The sequence below is a fragment of the Arvicanthis niloticus genome, chromosome 10, assembly GCF_011762505.2.
Source record: "Arvicanthis niloticus isolate mArvNil1 chromosome 10, mArvNil1.pat.X, whole genome shotgun sequence".
NCBI classification, from domain to species: domain Eukaryota; kingdom Metazoa; phylum Chordata; class Mammalia; order Rodentia; family Muridae; genus Arvicanthis; species Arvicanthis niloticus.
The window spans coordinates 37,312,759-37,332,607 of NC_047667.1; the positions used below are offsets into that span (position 1 = coordinate 37,312,759).

The window sequence follows — 19,849 nt, forward strand, 5'->3', positions numbered from 1 at the left end:
TTTGTATTTGATCTGTATTTCAAAGAAAGACCAAAAAACAAATTCCATGTCTCCCTGAATAGTTCCTTACTACAACAGGAATTCATCAGAGTAGGTGTTTATAGGTATCAGCCCACACTCCCTCCAGAGAGGGCTAAGAACTGGAATCATTATGGCTACAAATACTGAAAGGTAACACCAATGAACTGGGAAAAGTACAGAAGACATTAAAAAAAAAAAAAGGCAGCTGCAGATCTCCAACAGAATTTAACTCTTGTTGCTTTTGTGTGGCCATTTTACTTAAGTCTCTATGGTACCTTCTAAAAAAACAAAAAAAATACTTTTGTAGTAACTCTTAGGTCTTGGGAAACAGCATAATTGGTAAAGTGCTTGCTGCACACACTTAAGAACCTTAGTTTGCCCAGACTGTACAAAGCCTTGAGTTTGATCCTCACTTAAGTCCCAGTACTCCCCAAATCAGACATGATGGAATGTGCCTGTAATCTCAACATTCAGGGAAGTCAGGAGGATCAGAAATTCGAAGTCATTCCTGGCTACATAGTGAATTCTAGGCCAATCTGGGCTATATAAGACCATGTCTCCAAAAAATCTCCAAAAAATAAAAAATAAAAAAGCAACAACAACAAGGAAACAAAAACCCCACCACATTTCAGAAAGCCACAGAAAGGAAAAAATGAAGTATAAAGTCTTGAGAACTTTGTTCAGCCTCTTTGGTTATTTGACAAATAGTCATGTTGTGAAGGAACCTGAGAAGAAGATATAACTGTCACTTCACTTAACAGTCGATGGAGACTAGACATGAAACGGCTGATCAGCTTCCCCCAGTTCACACAGTTGACAAACAGTGGACACATGAACCTAGCAATATACAAGAGTGCTGGCTCTGGGCTCTGCACAGCTTCTTCTTTGGTGGAAAACCCATATTCAATGTAGTTACTTGCCACAGATAGGATGTTTCTCTTATTTTGTCAAGGGACTTGGCAAGCCCTGAGTACATGGAGATATTCAGCATTTACCAATAAGGACAAAAGAAAATTGCTACAATAAGCCTTAGTTATTTTTCCTTCATATTTCCTTTCCAAATTTAAAATTCCCATGTCGCTATTACAGTTTGCATTTGAATTTTATCTGAAATTTTATCTCAGTGATATCACTGAAGCCAGACACGATGGTGCATGCCTGTAATCCCAACACTTGAGAGGTAGAGACGGAAGGATAAGATGTTCTATATTCCCAGCATATAGAGTTCAAGACCCAGCCTTCGCCAAAACAAAACAAAACAACAACATAAAAACAAAAAAACTTTAAGTATTTTGATATATCAAGGAGATGTAAAAACAGAAAACTACTTCTAAAGATGGAGACATAATGCTTCGTGATATTCCAACTATATCTCAGTAATTAATTAACCATTCCAGTTCCACACAATTCTAAAAAACTTAACAGTTTTTATTTTCAGAAAAAAAAAACTTTAAAACTTTAAAAAGAGTATGGTAGATATTTTTATGCAAATGTTTAAAATTGTAGAGTCATAGAGCTATTTTATTTGACACAGAAACTTTAAGAAAGTACTTTGGAAACGAGAAAAATTAAACTCATTTTTAAATTTACTTTCTTTACATTTTAATCACAGCCTTTTATAACCTTTTCAGCAAAAAAGAATGCACTTAGTACATGCCAAGAAGACTGAGTATAATTCAACCTTAAGAGAGAATTGAAAAACTAAGCTTTTGTCCTCATTTGGTTGATCATTGGGCTTTCAAAGTATAGATTAAAAAAAAAAAAAAAAAAAAAAAAAAAGCAGGAACATAAGGATGCTCCTGTGTGAGACAGGGGTGATGAGGACCTAAATGAGTAGATGGTGGCTGAGACTTCAAAGCAGCACATGGACAGTGTGCGGGGGTCCCTACTGGGACTGATAATGAACTTTCTCTTCGATGCCACCTATATACGCATATACACACTTCTGTTTACTCTGTTGAATAAATGGGGTAAAATTCCATAAACTGGGTGAAATTCCAACCAGCCAAGGTTACTGAAATGCACAACGGTATTGTTAACTGAACCCCAAAGATTTAAATGAACACACACACACACACACACACACACACACACACACACCACACACACCCTATTCAAATTTAAGTGCAGAGGAAAATGCCCACATGGCCTCCTAAAGTCATTTGACAACTTACATAGGATGTGACACTGTGAGCGGATGAGGAAAACATTCCCCTTTAGCACCTGGTACTTCTCCATGCTTAACACGTTCTCTTCGTTGTCACATAGAGCGAAGGCATGTGAGATAAACATGTTATGGGACACTTGACTCATCCCGAAATTATCTCCTATGAAATGACCACTGGGAAATAATTTCATTGGATTTAGAGCCCTTTAAACTTTTGGGTGGACTCGAAAACATTCCAAAGACATTAGTAAACTCTTTTTTAAAAAAAAATCATATTTAGCCATAACTTAAAGGCTGACCTTTGAGAAACAGCTTACCAAATACACAGGTCGGGGCAGCAAATGGGAAAGAGCAAGGCCAGTTACAAAGAATAAGATTTGAAATTCTTTAATTAAAGTACATAATTACTAATAAAAATTTCTGTACAGTGTGCTTCAGAAAACTTCTAATAAGATGTGGACAGAAATAACACAGACATTTATTATCTGGATTGGGGGAGTAACATAAAGTTATTTTTCCAATCCTCTCCTCACTGGGGCAGTAAAGAGAGCATCGCTCATGAAGAGAGGCTCATCAATTTGATTTATCTTCCCAGTACTCCTTACGCTCTTAGTTGAGATGTTTGAGAGTATTTATGTCTTTTTATGTGGATACAGGAAACAGTCCCACAACAACAAGCAGTGTATCGAGCACACAGATAAGTATTTAACTTATGCTAACTCAAATGTTGACATTTCTAAGACAAAGTAAGCAAAGTCAGAGAGAGGGCAGGTAACTTGTCCAGAAACATGGTGCTTGTGACTGGGAATTATTAGGACTTGTGATCCTTTGAAGAGGCTTTAACTAGGTGATCTTAAAGGACGGATTCAGGTTGCTGCTTTACAAACAGGACTGGAAAGGGTAAGTTGGAAGATGGCTCAGTAGGTTGAAAACAAAACAAAAACCGTTTTGTGCAGTCATGATGATGTAAGAATGGATCCTCAGAACACATAAAGTCAGGCATGCCACTAAGTATTGTAATGTCCCCACAGTGAGAAAGAAGGCAAAGATTGGAGAGTTCCTGGAAGGTTGCATGTCAGGTAGCCTGGGTTTGAAGCTATGAACGAGAGCTGATCAAACAAGGTGGAAGGTATAACTGACACTTGTGGACCTCTATAACTCCACATAAGTGCTGTGGTATGCATGCAAAACATTAACACACATGAGCATACATATGTGTTACACACACATAGACACACACACACACACACACACACACAATTCTAAAACTGGTTGTGAAAAAGATGGCAATGTTTCCTGAAATTCACATGAGTTTTAACTTTCTTGCATTCCAAAGAGTTGGAAAGCTATGCTTCTAATCCACTGTGTGAGGCCTAATGGCTGTTGGGTAGTCATGGGTCTGGACTCAGCATCATTATCCTATGGATGTTCAGAAGTTCCCTTTAATGTGTCACAAATTAACAAAAAGTCTTCCCTTAGGGGTATTTCATTTCCTGTCAAAAGCAGAAGACCGGGATCCATAAAACCATGGAACTGAAGATGGAAGCCAATGATGGTCATAACCAATGCTTGCTACAGGCCTTCCTTCTGCATTACAGGAAATTGTGAACACCTAGAATTCTTGTAGTTTCTTAGAGAAAAAGGAAGACAACCCACACTCCTCTCACTTACCTCTAATGAGTTGGGACTTGCTCTTTTTTTTCCCCCTGTTGTTAAAGACTAAGACCAAAGCAACTTGGGGAAGAAGGGGCTTATTTCAATTCATATTTACAGTCTATCACAAAGGGAAGTCAGGGCAGGAATCTAAAAGTGGGAACTGAAGCAGAGGCCATAGAGGAATGTTGCTTACTGACTTGCTGACAATGGCTTGCTCAGTCAGCTTTATAATATGATCCAGAATCACCTGTCCAGTGGTTCCAAGATGACCCCAGATTGTGTCAAACTGACCAGAACAAACCTAGAGTCAACCTTAATGTGACTTAGAAGTGTGCTAATTGAGTGTAGCTCTCCCTGAGTATAAACATAAATAAATATTCACACCACTACTCATTGATGTGTTAAGAATGATTGATCACTGGAGTGCAAAATATATGACACAGCATGATTCAAGACTCACTGAGCATTTGCAAATATTTTATGCTTAATAATCACTATGTACATGGACATGTAGTCAAAACTGATTTTAAAGGCCTTTTGATCATTATTTCTGGAATGTGAATGTCATAGGTGTTTGTTCTGCATTGGTTTAAGTACCAGTTCAGAATTGTTGCTGATTCCTCTGAAGTGAGCATCTCCCTTGAAGGCAGAAGTAAAGCTGTAGAATATTTCTTTTCTTAGAAGCTAGTACAAACAAGGCATGCCATGAATTTCCATAGGAAGGCATGTGGTCTAAATATTTCAAAACTCTTCCATGGCACTAACAAAATGGCTCAGCCATGAAGAATAGTTGCTGAGAATTCCTGAGACCTGAAGCTGAGAACAACACTATACAAGGAATCAGGTCTCCTGCACACATCTGTAAGTGCATGCTCGAGAGGGGCAGAGACAGGAGGATCAGTAGGGATTGTTGGCTTTAGGCTTAGCCAAGAAAATGCAAGCTCTTGAGTTCTAAGAGAGCACCTGCTGCAAAGGAAGAAGTGGAATAAATATAGGAGGACATCTGACACCATCTTCTAACCACCACAAGGGCACAGACATACACACACACACACACACACACACAGTACATACACATACATACATACAAATCCTCAAAAAACATTTGTATTCTGATAGTAAACTTGATTTTGTACTTCATATTCTCTGGCAATTTGTACAAATGATGATAGCAAAAATTTATCTAAATTTTGCACAGACAACACATTCTTAACAAGATTTGCCTTGTCTCAACCAAAGCTACTTGCAGAGGTGAATAAAACAATGTTTATAATGTTGCAGTGGTTAAAAGCAGAGGAAATACCAGGCAAATATGATATAATCACAAACTAAAATGAAGGCACATTCGGCACTAGGAATCCCTTGGATGGGGGATGCAGTACTTAGGTGCTTGTGAATATTCATGTGTATATAGGACCTGACAAAAAGGTGGCCACTTCACTTTGATTTCGCACTGAGGTCTTTGGAGCAATAAAAAGAAACAATTCATTTTTGCTACTAGTAACGTAGCTTAATCATGGTTCCAGTCTAATGAACTTCAGGATCGAAGAATGAAATTGTGATGCAGGATTCAAATCTCTGTATTTGTTTCTGTCAGTCTTCTAGAACAGAACTTAATGAGGACCTTTAAGCAGAAAAAAAAAAAAACTTTAAGAGAGATATGAACATGTTTATAGGATCTTAATAGTCACATGATCACTAGGAAATTGTATTAAATATTAAAAATACAGATTCAGATTCAGAAGCTTCAGAAGTAGATGATGTAGGTATGAAGGATCCATTGAGCACTTTCAGGAGGCAGGATGCTTCTGTTTTTGTCTTCATTTTTTTTAAGTGTATAGATTCAATATTGAATAGTAGAATAAAATTCCAAGTGCTTTTAGTTTTTACTGCTTTTACTTTTTAAAACAAATACCATAAATCCATTACCACCTTTATTTTGCTTTCTAATTCCCATAAAGACTGCCCACGCAGGGGGAACTTACTGAAATTCTGCCACCTGTGTAGCCATCCCTCACAGGTACAACTTCTGTTAGAAGAATCAAAGAATAAAGGTCATACCCACCAACACTCAGCTCCCAACAAATATGTTGATGCTGCTTGTTACATGTCACATCTAAAATAACTGACTATGACTTCAAAAGTAAGAGTATATCAATTTAATGCAAACTACTTATTTTGGAAATGAGAGTATGGTGATGATCTTTAACCGGGTGCACATTTGAACTTCAAAACTGCATTTCTATCAACCTTGACCACATTGATGAAGAATGTGGTTGATTCTGGGACATGAGGTACAAACAATACACAGTAGTGTCAACATGTAATACTTCTAAGATTAGCAGCCATGCCCAGAAGAGACCGACAACTATGTTGTTCTTGTTTGACCCAGAACCCTGAGGCAAAAAGACACAAATGAGGGTGAGTTACGATTAAAATGTCCGTTTGGAATAGGATGTGGTGGCATACACCTGTCATCCCAGCAGCAAGGAGGCTGACTGAAGACAATACCAAGTTCAAGTCCAGCCTAGTTGCATGGTGAATTCAAGGTCAACCTTGTCATTAATCTCATTTAGAACAACAGCTGTTCAGTTATTTTATGAGCTATGTCATAATCCCTAAAAACATAGCTTATGGGATGCCTCTGTTTTATTATGACATTTAAGCAACGCATAAGACTGTTGCCAAGTATAGCTATAAAGAATGGGATAATTCACCAGTAGATAAAATAAAAACAAGTATGGAGTTAGTATTATCTAAAAAGAAAAGCATATTCAAAGGCAGAAACAGCTACCTGATATGCAGTCTCCTTGGGAAAGACCACCATGCAAAAGCAACACAGTAGCGTCCTCTCCCTACTTACCTACATGGAGAATTTAATGGAAATTTGTTTTAAATTTAGACACTAGAAAACAGAACAGGGTGTCAAATTCTGCTATCTTGACTTTCTGGGTCTTAGTGTTTGTAGAAGTTTTATGGTTTTCAAATACTTTGATAGTTTCCTGTAATGATCTGTTTCCTAAGAGTTAGTGCAAGCAAGCTTGCTACATTTGGCTAGCTTGTTAATTTGCACAGCTCCAGTTCATCAGCACTTACCTCAGATGAGGATCCTATGCTTTCCTCAGTGTAGCCTCCTGTAGCTTCTGAAAAAGTAAGGCCTTGGCCTTGGCTATTGCCTTCCCTTTTTGGGCAAACTTGCCATGAACTTTGTTTGCATGGTGGTGGTGGTGGTGGTGGTGGTGGTAGTGGTGGTGGTGGTGGTGGTGGTGATGCTGGTTTGGTTTGGGTTTTGTTCTTGTTGTTGTTCCCTCTGTTCCTTCTCCTTGTGTATCCCTACCTCTGTCACACTATTACCTGACACTAGAAGCCCCACCTCTTTAAGAGAATCATATAATCAAAATGCTAGCCATCATTCTTCTTTACCAGCATGTAGACCTAATATTTACTTTTTAAATACACGTAGGCGGCATAAAATTAAAACAGGGTGGGTCTGGAGACATGGCTCAGCAATTAAGAGCACTTGTTGCTTTTGCAAGTTTGGTTCTCAGGGCCCCCAGTTTCAGAGAACCAGACCCCCCTCTTCTAACTTCCACAGACACCTACATACACAATGGCAAAGCACTCACATATGTAAAATAACCAGATGGAATAGGGGGAATTTCTGCTCTTCAGGTGTTCGAGGTCCTGGGAACACTGACTAAATAAACACTTGATCATTGAGCCATGACTCTGGCCTTTCAACTATATTCAGTGGCAGTTCCTCCCACAGACCCTTTACTTTTAAAATGGCATATCTGGAGCCCAATGGTCTAACCTGTGTCAAGTCCACTGTAGGCCCAGAAATCAACCCAGCATTATTTTCGCTAGTCTACTTCCTGGAGTAATTACAGTAAATGCCTCAGGTTCCAAAGGAACCCAGTCCACACTAGGTGAAACTATCAGAGGTTTTCCTGTCAGTCTAGACTATCAGAGTCCACACAGCTCTATCTGATACACACATATGCACAGTGAGTCCGAGTTGCATCCCAAGCGTAGCCACACCCATTGTCCCTACACAACAGAATGAGCATTGATGGAAGAGGACCATTGCAGCTTTGTCTAAGAGATAATAGCCATATTTGTAAAAGTCAAATCAGGACTATTGTTTGCATGGCTGGCAAGTTATTGGCACAGGGTTTCATAAGAGGAAGAAAGGCTTTTTCATCTAACGGTTGACCCGTTCCACTCCCAGGATTTTTGACTAAGGGTTCTGAGTCAGCCAAGAACAAAGCAGCTGCTGGTCTCTCCAGAACACGGTTGCTAATATCAGAAGTGGTAAGTGTTGACATGGCGGTGTATCCAGTATATGCTCTTTTTTTTTTTTCACAGAAAATTCTGATTTTAAATGACAGAAGGTCGAAGAATTGTGAAAGGTCAAATAAGGATAAAAGACCAACACTGACAAGTAGGATTAGGCAGGCTAGACAGAAGCATAATGTTCAACAATCTAAAGCAGTGGGGCTGACTAGTTTGGAAGACATTGCCGTTATGTTAGCCACCAACACCATTAGAGTTAGCCCGATTCTTCTTAGTATTGACATCCACCAACCTCCTGCTTCTTCTGCATTCACTGATGGCATGGGTTCAGACTCCACATTGTTTCTTAGTATTTAACTTTCCCCTCTCTCAGCCTTTTCATCAATAGTTCAAGCAAGAACAAGTCCTTCCTGTTCTATTAAAAACAACACATGTCCTGATTCTCCACCAAACTACTTCATTTGTTTAAACATCTAATCTATTGTTGTCAGAACATTTTGAGTGAAAACTCCATCCTTTGACCGGCCACTTCAATGCCATCCAGTTCTTCCTACCACAGAGACAATGCTCTCCCTCCCAGGCCCTGGGTTCCCTAGGTCTTGTTATCCAAGCCATGCATACCCATCTAGTTTCTATTACTTACTAGCAATGCTGAACCTATGCTTGCTAGTCTCCACCCAAGATTCCTTCTGCCTGAGATTCCTCCTGCTCACCACCATGCAGAGTCACTCTGCAGATGTGCTGTGATCAAGCACATTCTGTTCTTCTCCACGGCTCCTGGATCATGACCTGTTCTCCAAGACATGCCATAGAAACTAGCATTTCCCACCCTCGAGGCAGATCACAGGGACATTATTCTTCCCTTTGACCGTCCAGAAACTCTTCGGCCACCCAGTCTAGTGCAACAGTAAGTCATAAGATGCCACTGATTCCAGAAGAGGCTTGCCTCACACTCTGGAGGGGACGATTATGTCCAGACAGGTCAAGAAAAACTCTTAAGGAGACAAGCCTTGCTGGATTCCAGTTTTATCAGCAGGAGACATGATGTAGTCTCCATAAAACCCCCAAAGGACTGGACTAGAAAAACCATCAGATCTGCTGAACTAGAGAGGCTCTCAAAGGGTGATGCCGGGAGAAGCCAGGGAACTCTGCACCCTAATTTGTCTCTCTGTCTCTCTGTCTCTCTGTCTCTGTCTCTCTCTCTTCCTCTCTCTCTTCCTCTCTCTCTTTCTTTCTCTCTCTTTCTCTCTCTCTCTCTCTCTCTCTCTCTCTCTCTCTCTCTCTCTCTCCTTTTAGAGATAGTCTCTCTACATAGCCCTTGCTTTCCTAGAACTCACTATGTTGGAATTAAAGGTATTTGCCACCATGTTTAGGTCTATCTCTTTATTTAAGTGCCTTACAGATGTCTCCATAACAAAATGATAAACGTTAAATATTTCTCTGAACTCCGTGGGCTGTCTTCTTGGCAAATGAATTGGGAACTAAGGAAGCACTACTCATTCACCTGTTGATCCGAAGTCCAAGTTAAAAAGCAGGAGCTTACAACACGCTTGTAAGTGGGGAGAGAATAGAAGTCTTAGAAACTCAGTCCCGTCCCGTGTGATCCAAAATTAGCCACAGCCAAGATCAGTCGCACTGAATTGAGTTGCAAGAGACACTGTTGATTTCTATTTCACAATCAATTGCTTACTTGCTGGTGGCGAAAATCCCCACACACCTGGTGTCACAAGTCTTTGCTGAGCGTGATATGAGGGCCAAGGAGAAACAAAACAAGTGTGTTTCTGTAATGGGCAGCAAGATGCTGCCCGTGTGTCTGGCTATTTTAAATGTACGCTTTTTGTTCCTTCTCCAAGACGTCTGCCTCTTCAGCCACCCATTCCTGGATTATAGCAGTACTCAAACACTTACAAATCCACCAGCACCATATTTACACATTGTTTTTTCTTTTCACTCCACACCCTTGAGCTTTGGCCTTCTCAGACGAACAAGGAAAAGTGCTGTTGAGCATGGCGAAGGAGACAGCCAACAAGTTAATGCAACATGATCCCCAGGCTGCTGTCCTGCACCAGTTTCTATAGCTATCCTATACATAATAAACACTCAGAGGCAGAAGAATTCCATGCACTGCACTTTTTAATCCTGTAAGCACAAAACCTCACAGAGGCAGCCCATTTGAAGTCCTGACTCAGCACCCTTTCCAAATAGGATGAAAGAGAACGTGGAATTCCACAGAGCTATGTCACGAGATTGTCATTTTGTTGTCCGACTGCAGTTGCTCTCAGCTAATGTAAAGACAAAGTAAATGGCCATTCTGATAGATGACAGCCTCAGGACAGTTCAAACTATTATCATTAACAAATAAACTTAAGGAAGGAACACCCCTGGCTCGTCAAGGAATCAAGCTAGTGAACAGTAAGCCCTCCACCTCCTGAGACATATATAATCTCCATCTCCAACAGCACAACAGATCAAGTACTCACGCATATCGCCAAAGGTCCCCTTGGTTACTTTGGTGGCTCGTAGAACTACTACCGTAAACTTATGGGAATACTGGTGTTCCACCTAGAAATCAAATAATAAGAAATGTAAAATCAATATTCCCTAAGGAATCTCAGTGTTTCCCTGAGACATATTAAGAATAGGCATGCTGAAAATCAGTACATACATACCAGAAACATTTTGCAATGCTAGGGTTTGTCCCTCTCTCCACTCTCTCTTTTCACCCACCACAGTATCATTGAAGAGTTTAGCTCTTGCCTTAAGCTGTCACTAGAGCTTGACTCTGAGTATGAGGCAGTCTTTGCTACTTGGCAGGGAAATGCAGGCAGCCAGAGCACAATTGAGCTTTGTCCTATGAGTAAGGAAGTGTTGTTGCTCAGAGAGGTGAACCTGGAGCAAGAAGGTTACAACACTCAGGCTTGTTTGCTTCTCTTGCTGCTACTCAGAACCCACCAGAAGTCTTCTGCATGACATTCCTGTGGCAGGGGTCAAAATCCTCTGGACCCAAAGCAATGACAAATGAACTACTTTTATTGACTTAAATGCATTTGTTATAAACTCTGTTCGAAACAGTGTTTTGTTTTGTAATAGCTTGGAAGTCTGCAAGCACATAATAAAATGAACAGGGAGGAGGGTCTTTAAACACCTGGCCAAAACGGAAACCAGATATCTAACAACCTTACTCACTAAAACAAATAGGGAAGTAGGAATTTACATAGTTTTAAGAGCAGCAAAGAAAGAAAGAGAGAGGGAGAGAGAGAAAGAAAGAAAGAAAAGGAAGAAAGATATTTAAGGTTCAGGGTTTTTTTTTTTTCCTTGTTTGTTTCTAGATTATGGAAATCTACTTCAGTTAATATTAAAATACCTGCCTGGAAGATAACATGTCTACAGTTATTTAAAAAATAAAAAGCTGGGGGCTGGATGAATGCCTCAGCAATTACAAGTGCTTGCTGCAATTCCCAACACCCACATGGCAACCTACAACTGCCTGCAATTCCAGTCCTGGTGTCTCAGAGGCCTTCATCTCTGTGGCCATCATGTATGCATGTGATGCATAAACACACAGGCAGGCAAACCACTCAAATATATAAAACAAATAAAACACCTTTTTAAATTAATTTTTAAAAATCTGAGATAATGGCCATACTATGGAATAGTGATAATTTATAGGCAGAAGGCTTAAAAGATAACCGGGGCAGACTCACAGATTAACAGGGTCTTGTGTAGCCCAGGTGGGCCTCTAGCCATCTGAGGCTGATCTTGAACTTGCATCCTGGATCTCCAGCTTCTGCCTGTGGAATAGCTATGACTACAGACCTGTGTCTCTATCAGTTCATGTTAGGCAGTGCCAGGGATCAAATCAATTAAGCTAAATAAATTCACAAAGTAATGTGTTTCATCAAGGCATTCTTCTTTTTTACTCATTTTGTTTGTTTGTTTGTTTGTTTGTTTGTTTGTTTGTTTGTTTTTCAAGACAGGGTTTCTCTGTGTAGCCCTGGCTGTCCTGGAACTCACTCTGTAGACCAGGCTGGCCTAAAACTCAGAAATCCACCTGCCTCTGCCTCCAAAGTGCTGGAATTAAAGGCATGTGCCACCACTGTCTGGCTACATCAAGGCATTCTTAAACACACATGTCATTATACTCTGTCCTAGTTCATTCTCCTCTCCCAAAGCCTCCCCCTCTGTTCCACGAACTTCTGTCTGCCCCCCTTCCTTTCAGTACCAGTATCCTCCCTTCTGTCTCATGGCACATACAAACTATTACCCTCTTTTTCCCACCTCCCTCAAAAGCTTTTCATCCCCTCTGATAACTTCCCTTTTACTTTCAAGACTTATGCACGCACAGACACACACACATACACACACGTGTTTGTGCATAAATTTAAGGCTAGCTTCCATGAGAGGCATGGGGTACTTGTCCTTCTGGGCCTGGGTTATTTCACGTAACATAGTTATTTTCAGTTTCAACTAATTTCCAGCAAAGGTCATTATTTCATTTTTATGCCCAAATAAAACTTTTTTATGTATATGTAACACAATTTACTCATTCATCTCTTGACGAAGATCTTGGTTGCCTCCATGTCTTAGCTATTGTGAAGAATGCAGCAATAAATGTGTATGTGCAATCTCCCTGTGGTAGGATGTAAAGTCTTTCAGATATATACTCCAGCATGGCAGATCTGGGTAATTTGCCAGTACTGTTTTCAATTTTCGGAAGAGTCTCCACACTGACTTCTGTATCGCCTATACAAGCTTCCACTCCCTCCAGTAGTTAATCAAGGTTCCTCTTTGTCCACATTGATGCCAGGATTGTTACCATTATAGCTAAGGATGTTGAAAATGTTTTCCAGATTTACTGGCCACGTGTATTTCTCTGTGTGTGTGTCTTTTGTGTTTTCTGTATGCATGTGTGCACACCTGCATTTGAGTGTATTTACTTGTACATGTACCACTGAAAGACAAAGGCCAGTATCTAGTGTTTTCTTCAACCTTCTCTCCACCTTAATTTTTTAAGACAGGGTCTATCTGCGAACCTGGAGCTATCCATTTTGGGAAAAAAAAAAAAAAGCTGGCCCATCAGTCCCCGGGATCTATTAGTCTCCATCACTCACCCCCCAGTACTAGGGTTACAGATGTTTACTCCTGCTGTGCACAGCTAATATGGATGCTGGGATCTAAACTCAGATCTTCATGTTTGCACAGTGAGCACTTGATGCACTAAGCTAATTCTTAGTACCCTGTCTTGTGCTGATGGAGTTCTTTGAGAATGTCATTGTTTATGGCTACATTGTAAAGTTTCTTATAAGGACTGTTGAAGTTCCAGGTCTTTCAATAGTATCTTTGCTCCACTCTTAATTGTTCGTGTGTGTGTGTGTGTGTGTGTGTGTGTGTGTGTGTGTGCATCTGTGAACATTTGTTTAAACAGTGGTCATTTCTCTAGTGTGTGTTAAAATTAAGTTGCACTAGCTATATGGAGTAAGCCCACTATAAATGTAAAAAATGGTGAACGATATGCCAGGCAGACATTAATCAAAAGAAAACTGGCTTGCCATACTAATTTCAAACAGATCAAACATGAAGGCAAGAAAAAATGATCAGGAATAAAGTGGAGTATTACTCAGGATGAAGGAGTAAATTCTTCAAGGAGATGCAATAATTCTTAATATGTATGTGTCGAATAATAGATCATACATGAGGCAAATGTAATATATAAGAGCAAAAAAAAACAAAAACAAAAACAAAACAAAAACAGAAAGATCTGTTATTGCAGCTGGAGATTTTAACAGCCCTCTACCAGTAACAGACACAGCACGCACAAAACTAGTAAAGACATAGTTACCTCAGAGCTCAGTCAATTAACTGTGTTTAATAAATATCTACAGACTATGTCATCTACCATCAGGACACAAAATTCTTAACCTTGTGTGCCACATCCACCAAAGCTAACAATAAGCACTCCCTAATATACTTAAAATACAGAAATACAACAATGTTTTCATAACACATAAAATTAAATGAACTAAAAATTAAGGACAGAAGATTTACAAAGTCCCTCAAATACATGGAGATAGTAAACTTTGCAAGTGCACAAATAACAGGTGAGTCAATGAAATACTAAAAGAAAATCACAAATAGCAGGAAATAAAAGAAAATTAGAATACAAATTAGGAAAATTTGTCCAACTTAGAGAGAAATCTGTAGTATCCAATTCTTTGACTAAAAGGAAATCAAAAATTCAAAATAAGTAAACTAAGCCTCCATGTTAAGAAACAAACAAGGGAACAGGTTAAAATACAAAATAAGCAGAAAATAGTAAAATTAAATCAGATATCAATAAAATTGAAAATACAAAATGAGAAAAAGAAAAGCAATGATACACAAACAAACTTCCTTCCTTGAAAACACCAGGCCAGGTGTGGTGTTGCAGGCATTTAGTCTCCATATTAAAGGAATAAAACAGTGATTTCTGTGAGTTCAAGGCAAATTTGTTCCATATAGTGGAATGTGGCAGGCAATGGATGTTACTAGAAGCCATTGTGTCAAGTAAAATGATTCAAACTTAACAGGAAAATTAAATTTTCTTTCATATGCATAACTTAGGCTTAAATTTTTATATGTAAATGTAAGCATAGATGCTTGCTTTTATCTCCCTGCATATTTAACACATATATTTAGACAAACGATCACAATACAGGAGAAAGGGATATTAAGAGAAGTGGAGAAAGTTGAGGGTAATGGGATATATGTGGTACAAGAGCAGAAGAGGCTGGTATCTAGGGAGAAAAAGCAAACCAGCCATGGGTAGGGGAGGGGAAGGAAGATGTAATGAGGAAAGAGGATGAATGGGAAGGAAGTATAATGATGGGTGGGATAGCAATTCTATAGGAAGCAAAAGTGTCCATTAACCTGAAAGTCACTTACATAAAATATAAAATTATTTTTAAAATATTATATCATTAAAACACAGTTTGAGACTTCAAAATTAACTATTATAGATGTTTGCTAGGACTTCAGCACCAGGAAATGGAGACAGGAAAATAAGGATTCAAAGCCAGCCCTGGCCATAAAAGTGAGCTTTAGACTAGGCTAGCCTTCATGGGATCCTATGTTAAAGAACAGAAAGAAAAGAGGAAGAAAAAGGAAGAAGGAGGAGAATGAAGAGGAAGAAAGATGAGGAAAAAAGATGGGGAAAAGAAAAAGGAAGGAGGAGAACGGAGAAAGGAAAAAGAAGAGGGAGAAGGAAGGAAGAAGGGGAAGGAGTGAAAAGGAAGAAGGAGAGGAGGAGAAAGAGGAAGAAGAGAAAGAAATAGAAGAAAAGGAAGGGGAAGGAGGAGGAGAAGGAAGGAGGAGGAAAAAAGAAAGAAAAAAAAATAAAGAAAGGAAAGAAGGAAGAAAAGAAGGAAGGAAGGAAAAGAAATTAAAAAGATCACACACACAAAATTATTCTTACATGTACGCTTGCTTACCTGCCAAAGATCTGTGATTATCTGTCTTTGAATATGTAATAGCATATGAATATTCAATGTCTAACATTCCCCTGTAATATGAAACTTATGAGCAATACTTTTATCTATCTCTAGTTTCACTTCTAAGTTGTTGCAAGTATATTCACATCAAGAGTGTCTTAATAAAGCACAGAAGAAAACATCATCATCACAAGGGCTTGTTAAGCACTCATCAAATTCAAGGCATTCTACTAAGATGCCGCCATTTGGTCCTCCAGAGCCTTAGTGTTGACGACATGAGACATCTTTATGGATAACAGATTTTACAAAAATAATATGTATTACTATAAATTACATTAGGTTTTAGTATCTTAAATAGTTTGTTTTTTATTTCTGTATATGTGTGAGTGTATGCCATCTGTGGCGGGCTGCTCAGAGAGGCCAGAAGAGGGTGGTGGATTGCCTGGAACTGGAGTTACAAGTGGTTGTGAGCTACAGTGTTAGAACTCTGGTAATCAAACTCTGGTACTTGGGAACAACAGCAACTTCTCTTACCCAACTGATCCGACCCTCCAGCCCCATGTATTAGTACTTTCATTTAAAGGTCAATAAAGTCCAATTCTGTTAGGATAAATGATTTATTGGTGAGTTATCTTTCATAAATTGTAAACCATTTTTAGATTTCAGTATGGCTGTCCCCTGTGTTTTCTTTGTATATTCCTTGCTTGAATAGAGAATAAAGCCAAACCAATAGTACTTAAGATGGCTTCCACTTACTGAAGGAGAATAGATGGTTTCCTACTTTAGAAAATGTCCTGTTTCTGCACTCTGACCCTTGCAGACCTCCATTTTAATCTGTGCCTATTTTTATCAGTCTCAATTCCTCTTCATTACAACAAATAAAACACACTCCTGTGTTCCTCATAAGAAATAAGACCAAACTGACCACTTTCTTGATTTTCCCATTGACTTTAGAAACACTCAAAAAGTCTTCAGATGTTCTATTATTTCCTAAACAGTATCATCCCGGTGTTCACTATCTCATTCTTAGAGTCGTAAATGTAAAGAAGGGAGTAGCGGTAAAGCAAACAGGGCTTGCACTCTTGGAGAAAGGTGTCCATTGTCAACAAATGATTATCCATATTGTCTGAGAATGTCTTGTCATGGCATCTCAAAGCCAGTATCCAATATCACATATCATTTCAAAGGAGCTTAGTCTGGGTTGGGTCCCAACTCAGATGATAGACAGCTGCTTATGGCTCCGGGATGCCGCCAAAGAAAATGACATTGACTCCACAACTAACATTCTCCAAGAGAAACCAGTGACTCAGGACCGTGCTAGGCGGGAGCTGGCTGTATTTCTATTGAGATGTCAAATCTAAGCCCCATCTTCTGACTTAGTCACCAAGATTAAGCCTTGCCTGCAGGTCTAGAATTACCTTACTTTGAGTGTCTGTCCTCATCCTTAATCTTTTCCATAGTGAATTAAAATTTACCAAACAATAGGGGAAAAAAAGCCAGTGTACTCAGTTGATTCAGTACAATTATGTTGACACTGGTAACTAAGATGATTAACAATGACAAGGTCAACCAACCTAGATCAAGTCAGTATGATGGTTTGCCTACATTTACACTTCTACTGTTAAAAGATCTAAAGAAACTAACCTAAAACGAATCAGGTGGGAAAGAAGATAGATTCTACATGTAAATAGATGCACTTTAACCAAAACCTTACCTAAAGGCTGCACTAACGATGCTATTACAGTTGGGGTGGGCAGAATCTTCCTACTGAGCAGAGAGACAGTGATCTTTGATCAGCAACTAGCAACTCCAACTGATCTCAGAGCTGTTTATAAAACAAACAAACAACAACAAAACCCTACCTCTGCCCTGATATTACCTTCACCTTTCTTGCTTATTTGCAGTTTCACTTCCTGATGTGCAGTTTCACTGTAGGAGAAGTAAGCAGTGTGGGTACTGCTCCATCATGTTCCTTCTCTGTAAAGGAGTGATCACCATTGTCTCATACTTGCAGAAGCACATGGACTTTCTTACATGGATACACTAAACAATTGACAACTGAGGACTCAGAGGGGCATGTGGGGTGGATGGTAGAGGATGGGTAGTTGGATATGATGAATACATGCTGTATGGATGTTTGGAAATACCATTCCAAACTAATTAAAATCTGAAATAAACTGATGGGGGAAATACAATTTTAAAAAAAAAAATCCAGCACTTTCGATAGAAACAGAAGTTCAATATTGTGAGTTCAGTATCAGACACAGCTGCACAGAAAATCTGACCCCAGCCATCAGGTTATCTCAAAACACAGAACAGAAAGAAACTACACAATGTGTACCATAGAAATAAAATATAAAGCTTCCCCATGCACTGGCAGAACATTTTAATGCAGTTCAGGCCATCCAGAAAACAACCATCATGAAACTAGGATTCAGTGTGTCCCAGACTATCACTTTCTCTAGGCATCTGATGTTTGACAAAACTTTTCCTGGGAAGATACAACAAACACATCTACTCACCCCAGACAGGGTTTCTATGACAGACCAAAGTACAGATGCCACCACAGTCCAACTCACAGTGAACCAATGAGTTTTTCTGGAACCACAGGAATATCAGTGCCAGGTCCCTTACAAGAGCAGAAATGTATCAAAGCATTACCGAAACCCACCCAACATGGGTGACAGTTGTCAAAAGCTGGAAACCTGGAGCACTCTGCACAGCCTGCAAGCAGCTCAACAGGTTGGAGAAGGTCTTTTGGAAGTTACTCTAGTTTTAAGTCTCCTTCCAGGAAGCTGGAAGTTCTTGAACCTACTTTGGGTTGTTTACCTTCCTGCTTAAGGAGCATCCCTACAGGACAGAACATTTCAATCTTGGAGGAAACTGTTAACACAACAACATCTAATAGAAGCAGACTAATCTCTGTCCTCAAGAAATAATTCTACAGTTAGATGTCTTCATGATGCTCGGCACAAATTCTGAAGTAATTAGTAGCATGAAGAGGTAAAACACCAAGACAATAAGCCAAAAATAGACCTCTCCATATTCTTGCCACACTATATGAGGCCTTTAAAAAAAAAATCTCAAGAAGTAGAAGTCCATAGGACCACAACCACATGGAATGGAACTCAACAAAACTTGAGGAGATTTTATAAAGAACTAAGCAGAAACTTAAGAAGTATAAGATAACAGTTGATAGCCTCAGCCTGGACAGATGGCTCAGTGGTTAAGAAGGCATCATGCTCTTACAGAGAAACATGATTAGGTTCCCAGCTCTGACATCAGATGGCTCACAACCACCTTATCTCCAGCTCCTGGTGACTGAACACCTCTGGCCATCTTGGATACCTGAGCTCACATTCACATACTCATACTCACACAGACACATAATTAAAAAAAAATGAGTATCTTTCTAAAACTCTTGATAACCAATAGATTTCTAAAATACATTCCATGTTACAAAAGCAAAAATTTAAATATTAATTGTAATTTCTACATTTTTCTCTACAAAAAGAGGGCTTGCGGCCAGACCTGGGCACAAGGAAAGAATCAGCTAGTGTGGATCATGAGACAATCAATTTACCCTGATTTCTAATTTGAATTCATAAACTACCTAAACTAGACCACCCTCCTCACTGTGATAGGATAGCCATCACCCAATCTGTTGATAGAACTTGAACAGAACAAAAGATAGAGGTTGCCTTCTTTTTCTTGTCTTGATTTCTGAACTGAGAAGTCTCATTTCATCTATGATGAGTTCTTGGACTGAAATTAACACTAACAGTTCCCCCTCATTCTCAAGCCTTGTGATGGTTAATCTTAATTGTCAACCTGACACACTAGAACCACTTGAGATAAGAGTCTCAAAGAGGGGCTGTCCAGATCAGTTGACCTGTGGAGGTGTCTTATGGGGGATTATCTTAATTATGTTATTTGAATGAGAAAATTCAATGAACACAAACATCCATGCACTCATTCTCTCTGCTCTTGACTGTAGATATGACCAACTGCTTCAGGTTGCTCCATCTTTATTTCCCTATTATCATGGGCTGCTAATCTGGAATTATGACCCCCACAAACCCTTTCTCCTTTAATTTGCTTTTGTTAGAGTAGTTTATCACAGCAATGGGAAATGAAATTAAGACAGGCTTTTATACTAGCACTAAATTATGCCGTCACATCTTCTGTGTCTTTGTCTTGAGAAAGCAAGTGATGTGGCTTCGTAGACTTTGCAATCTTGTGG

At 39.3% G+C, this 19,849-nt stretch overlaps 1 protein-coding gene across 2 annotated transcripts in view; it reads right to left on the reverse strand.

Annotated features, from left to right (window-relative positions):
* The window catches only part of Pla2g4a (phospholipase A2 group IVA), a 134,430-nt gene that overhangs the window by 84,079 nt on the left and 30,502 nt on the right, over positions 1 to 19,849 (reverse strand). Inside the window, exons 1-2 of one of the 2 annotated variants that reach the window (XM_076941311.1) lie at positions 10,810 to 10,955; positions 10,621 to 10,702 (exon numbers count right to left, since the gene is read on the reverse strand). In XM_076941311.1, the coding sequence (XP_076797426.1) occupies positions 10,621 to 10,702; positions 10,810 to 10,818 (91 nt within the window). In that variant the 5' untranslated portion in view covers positions 10,819 to 10,955. Of the gene's footprint in view, positions 1 to 10,620; positions 10,703 to 10,809; positions 10,956 to 19,849 lie in introns of those variants that run through there. The other variant, XM_034513674.2, reaches the window with a different exon arrangement.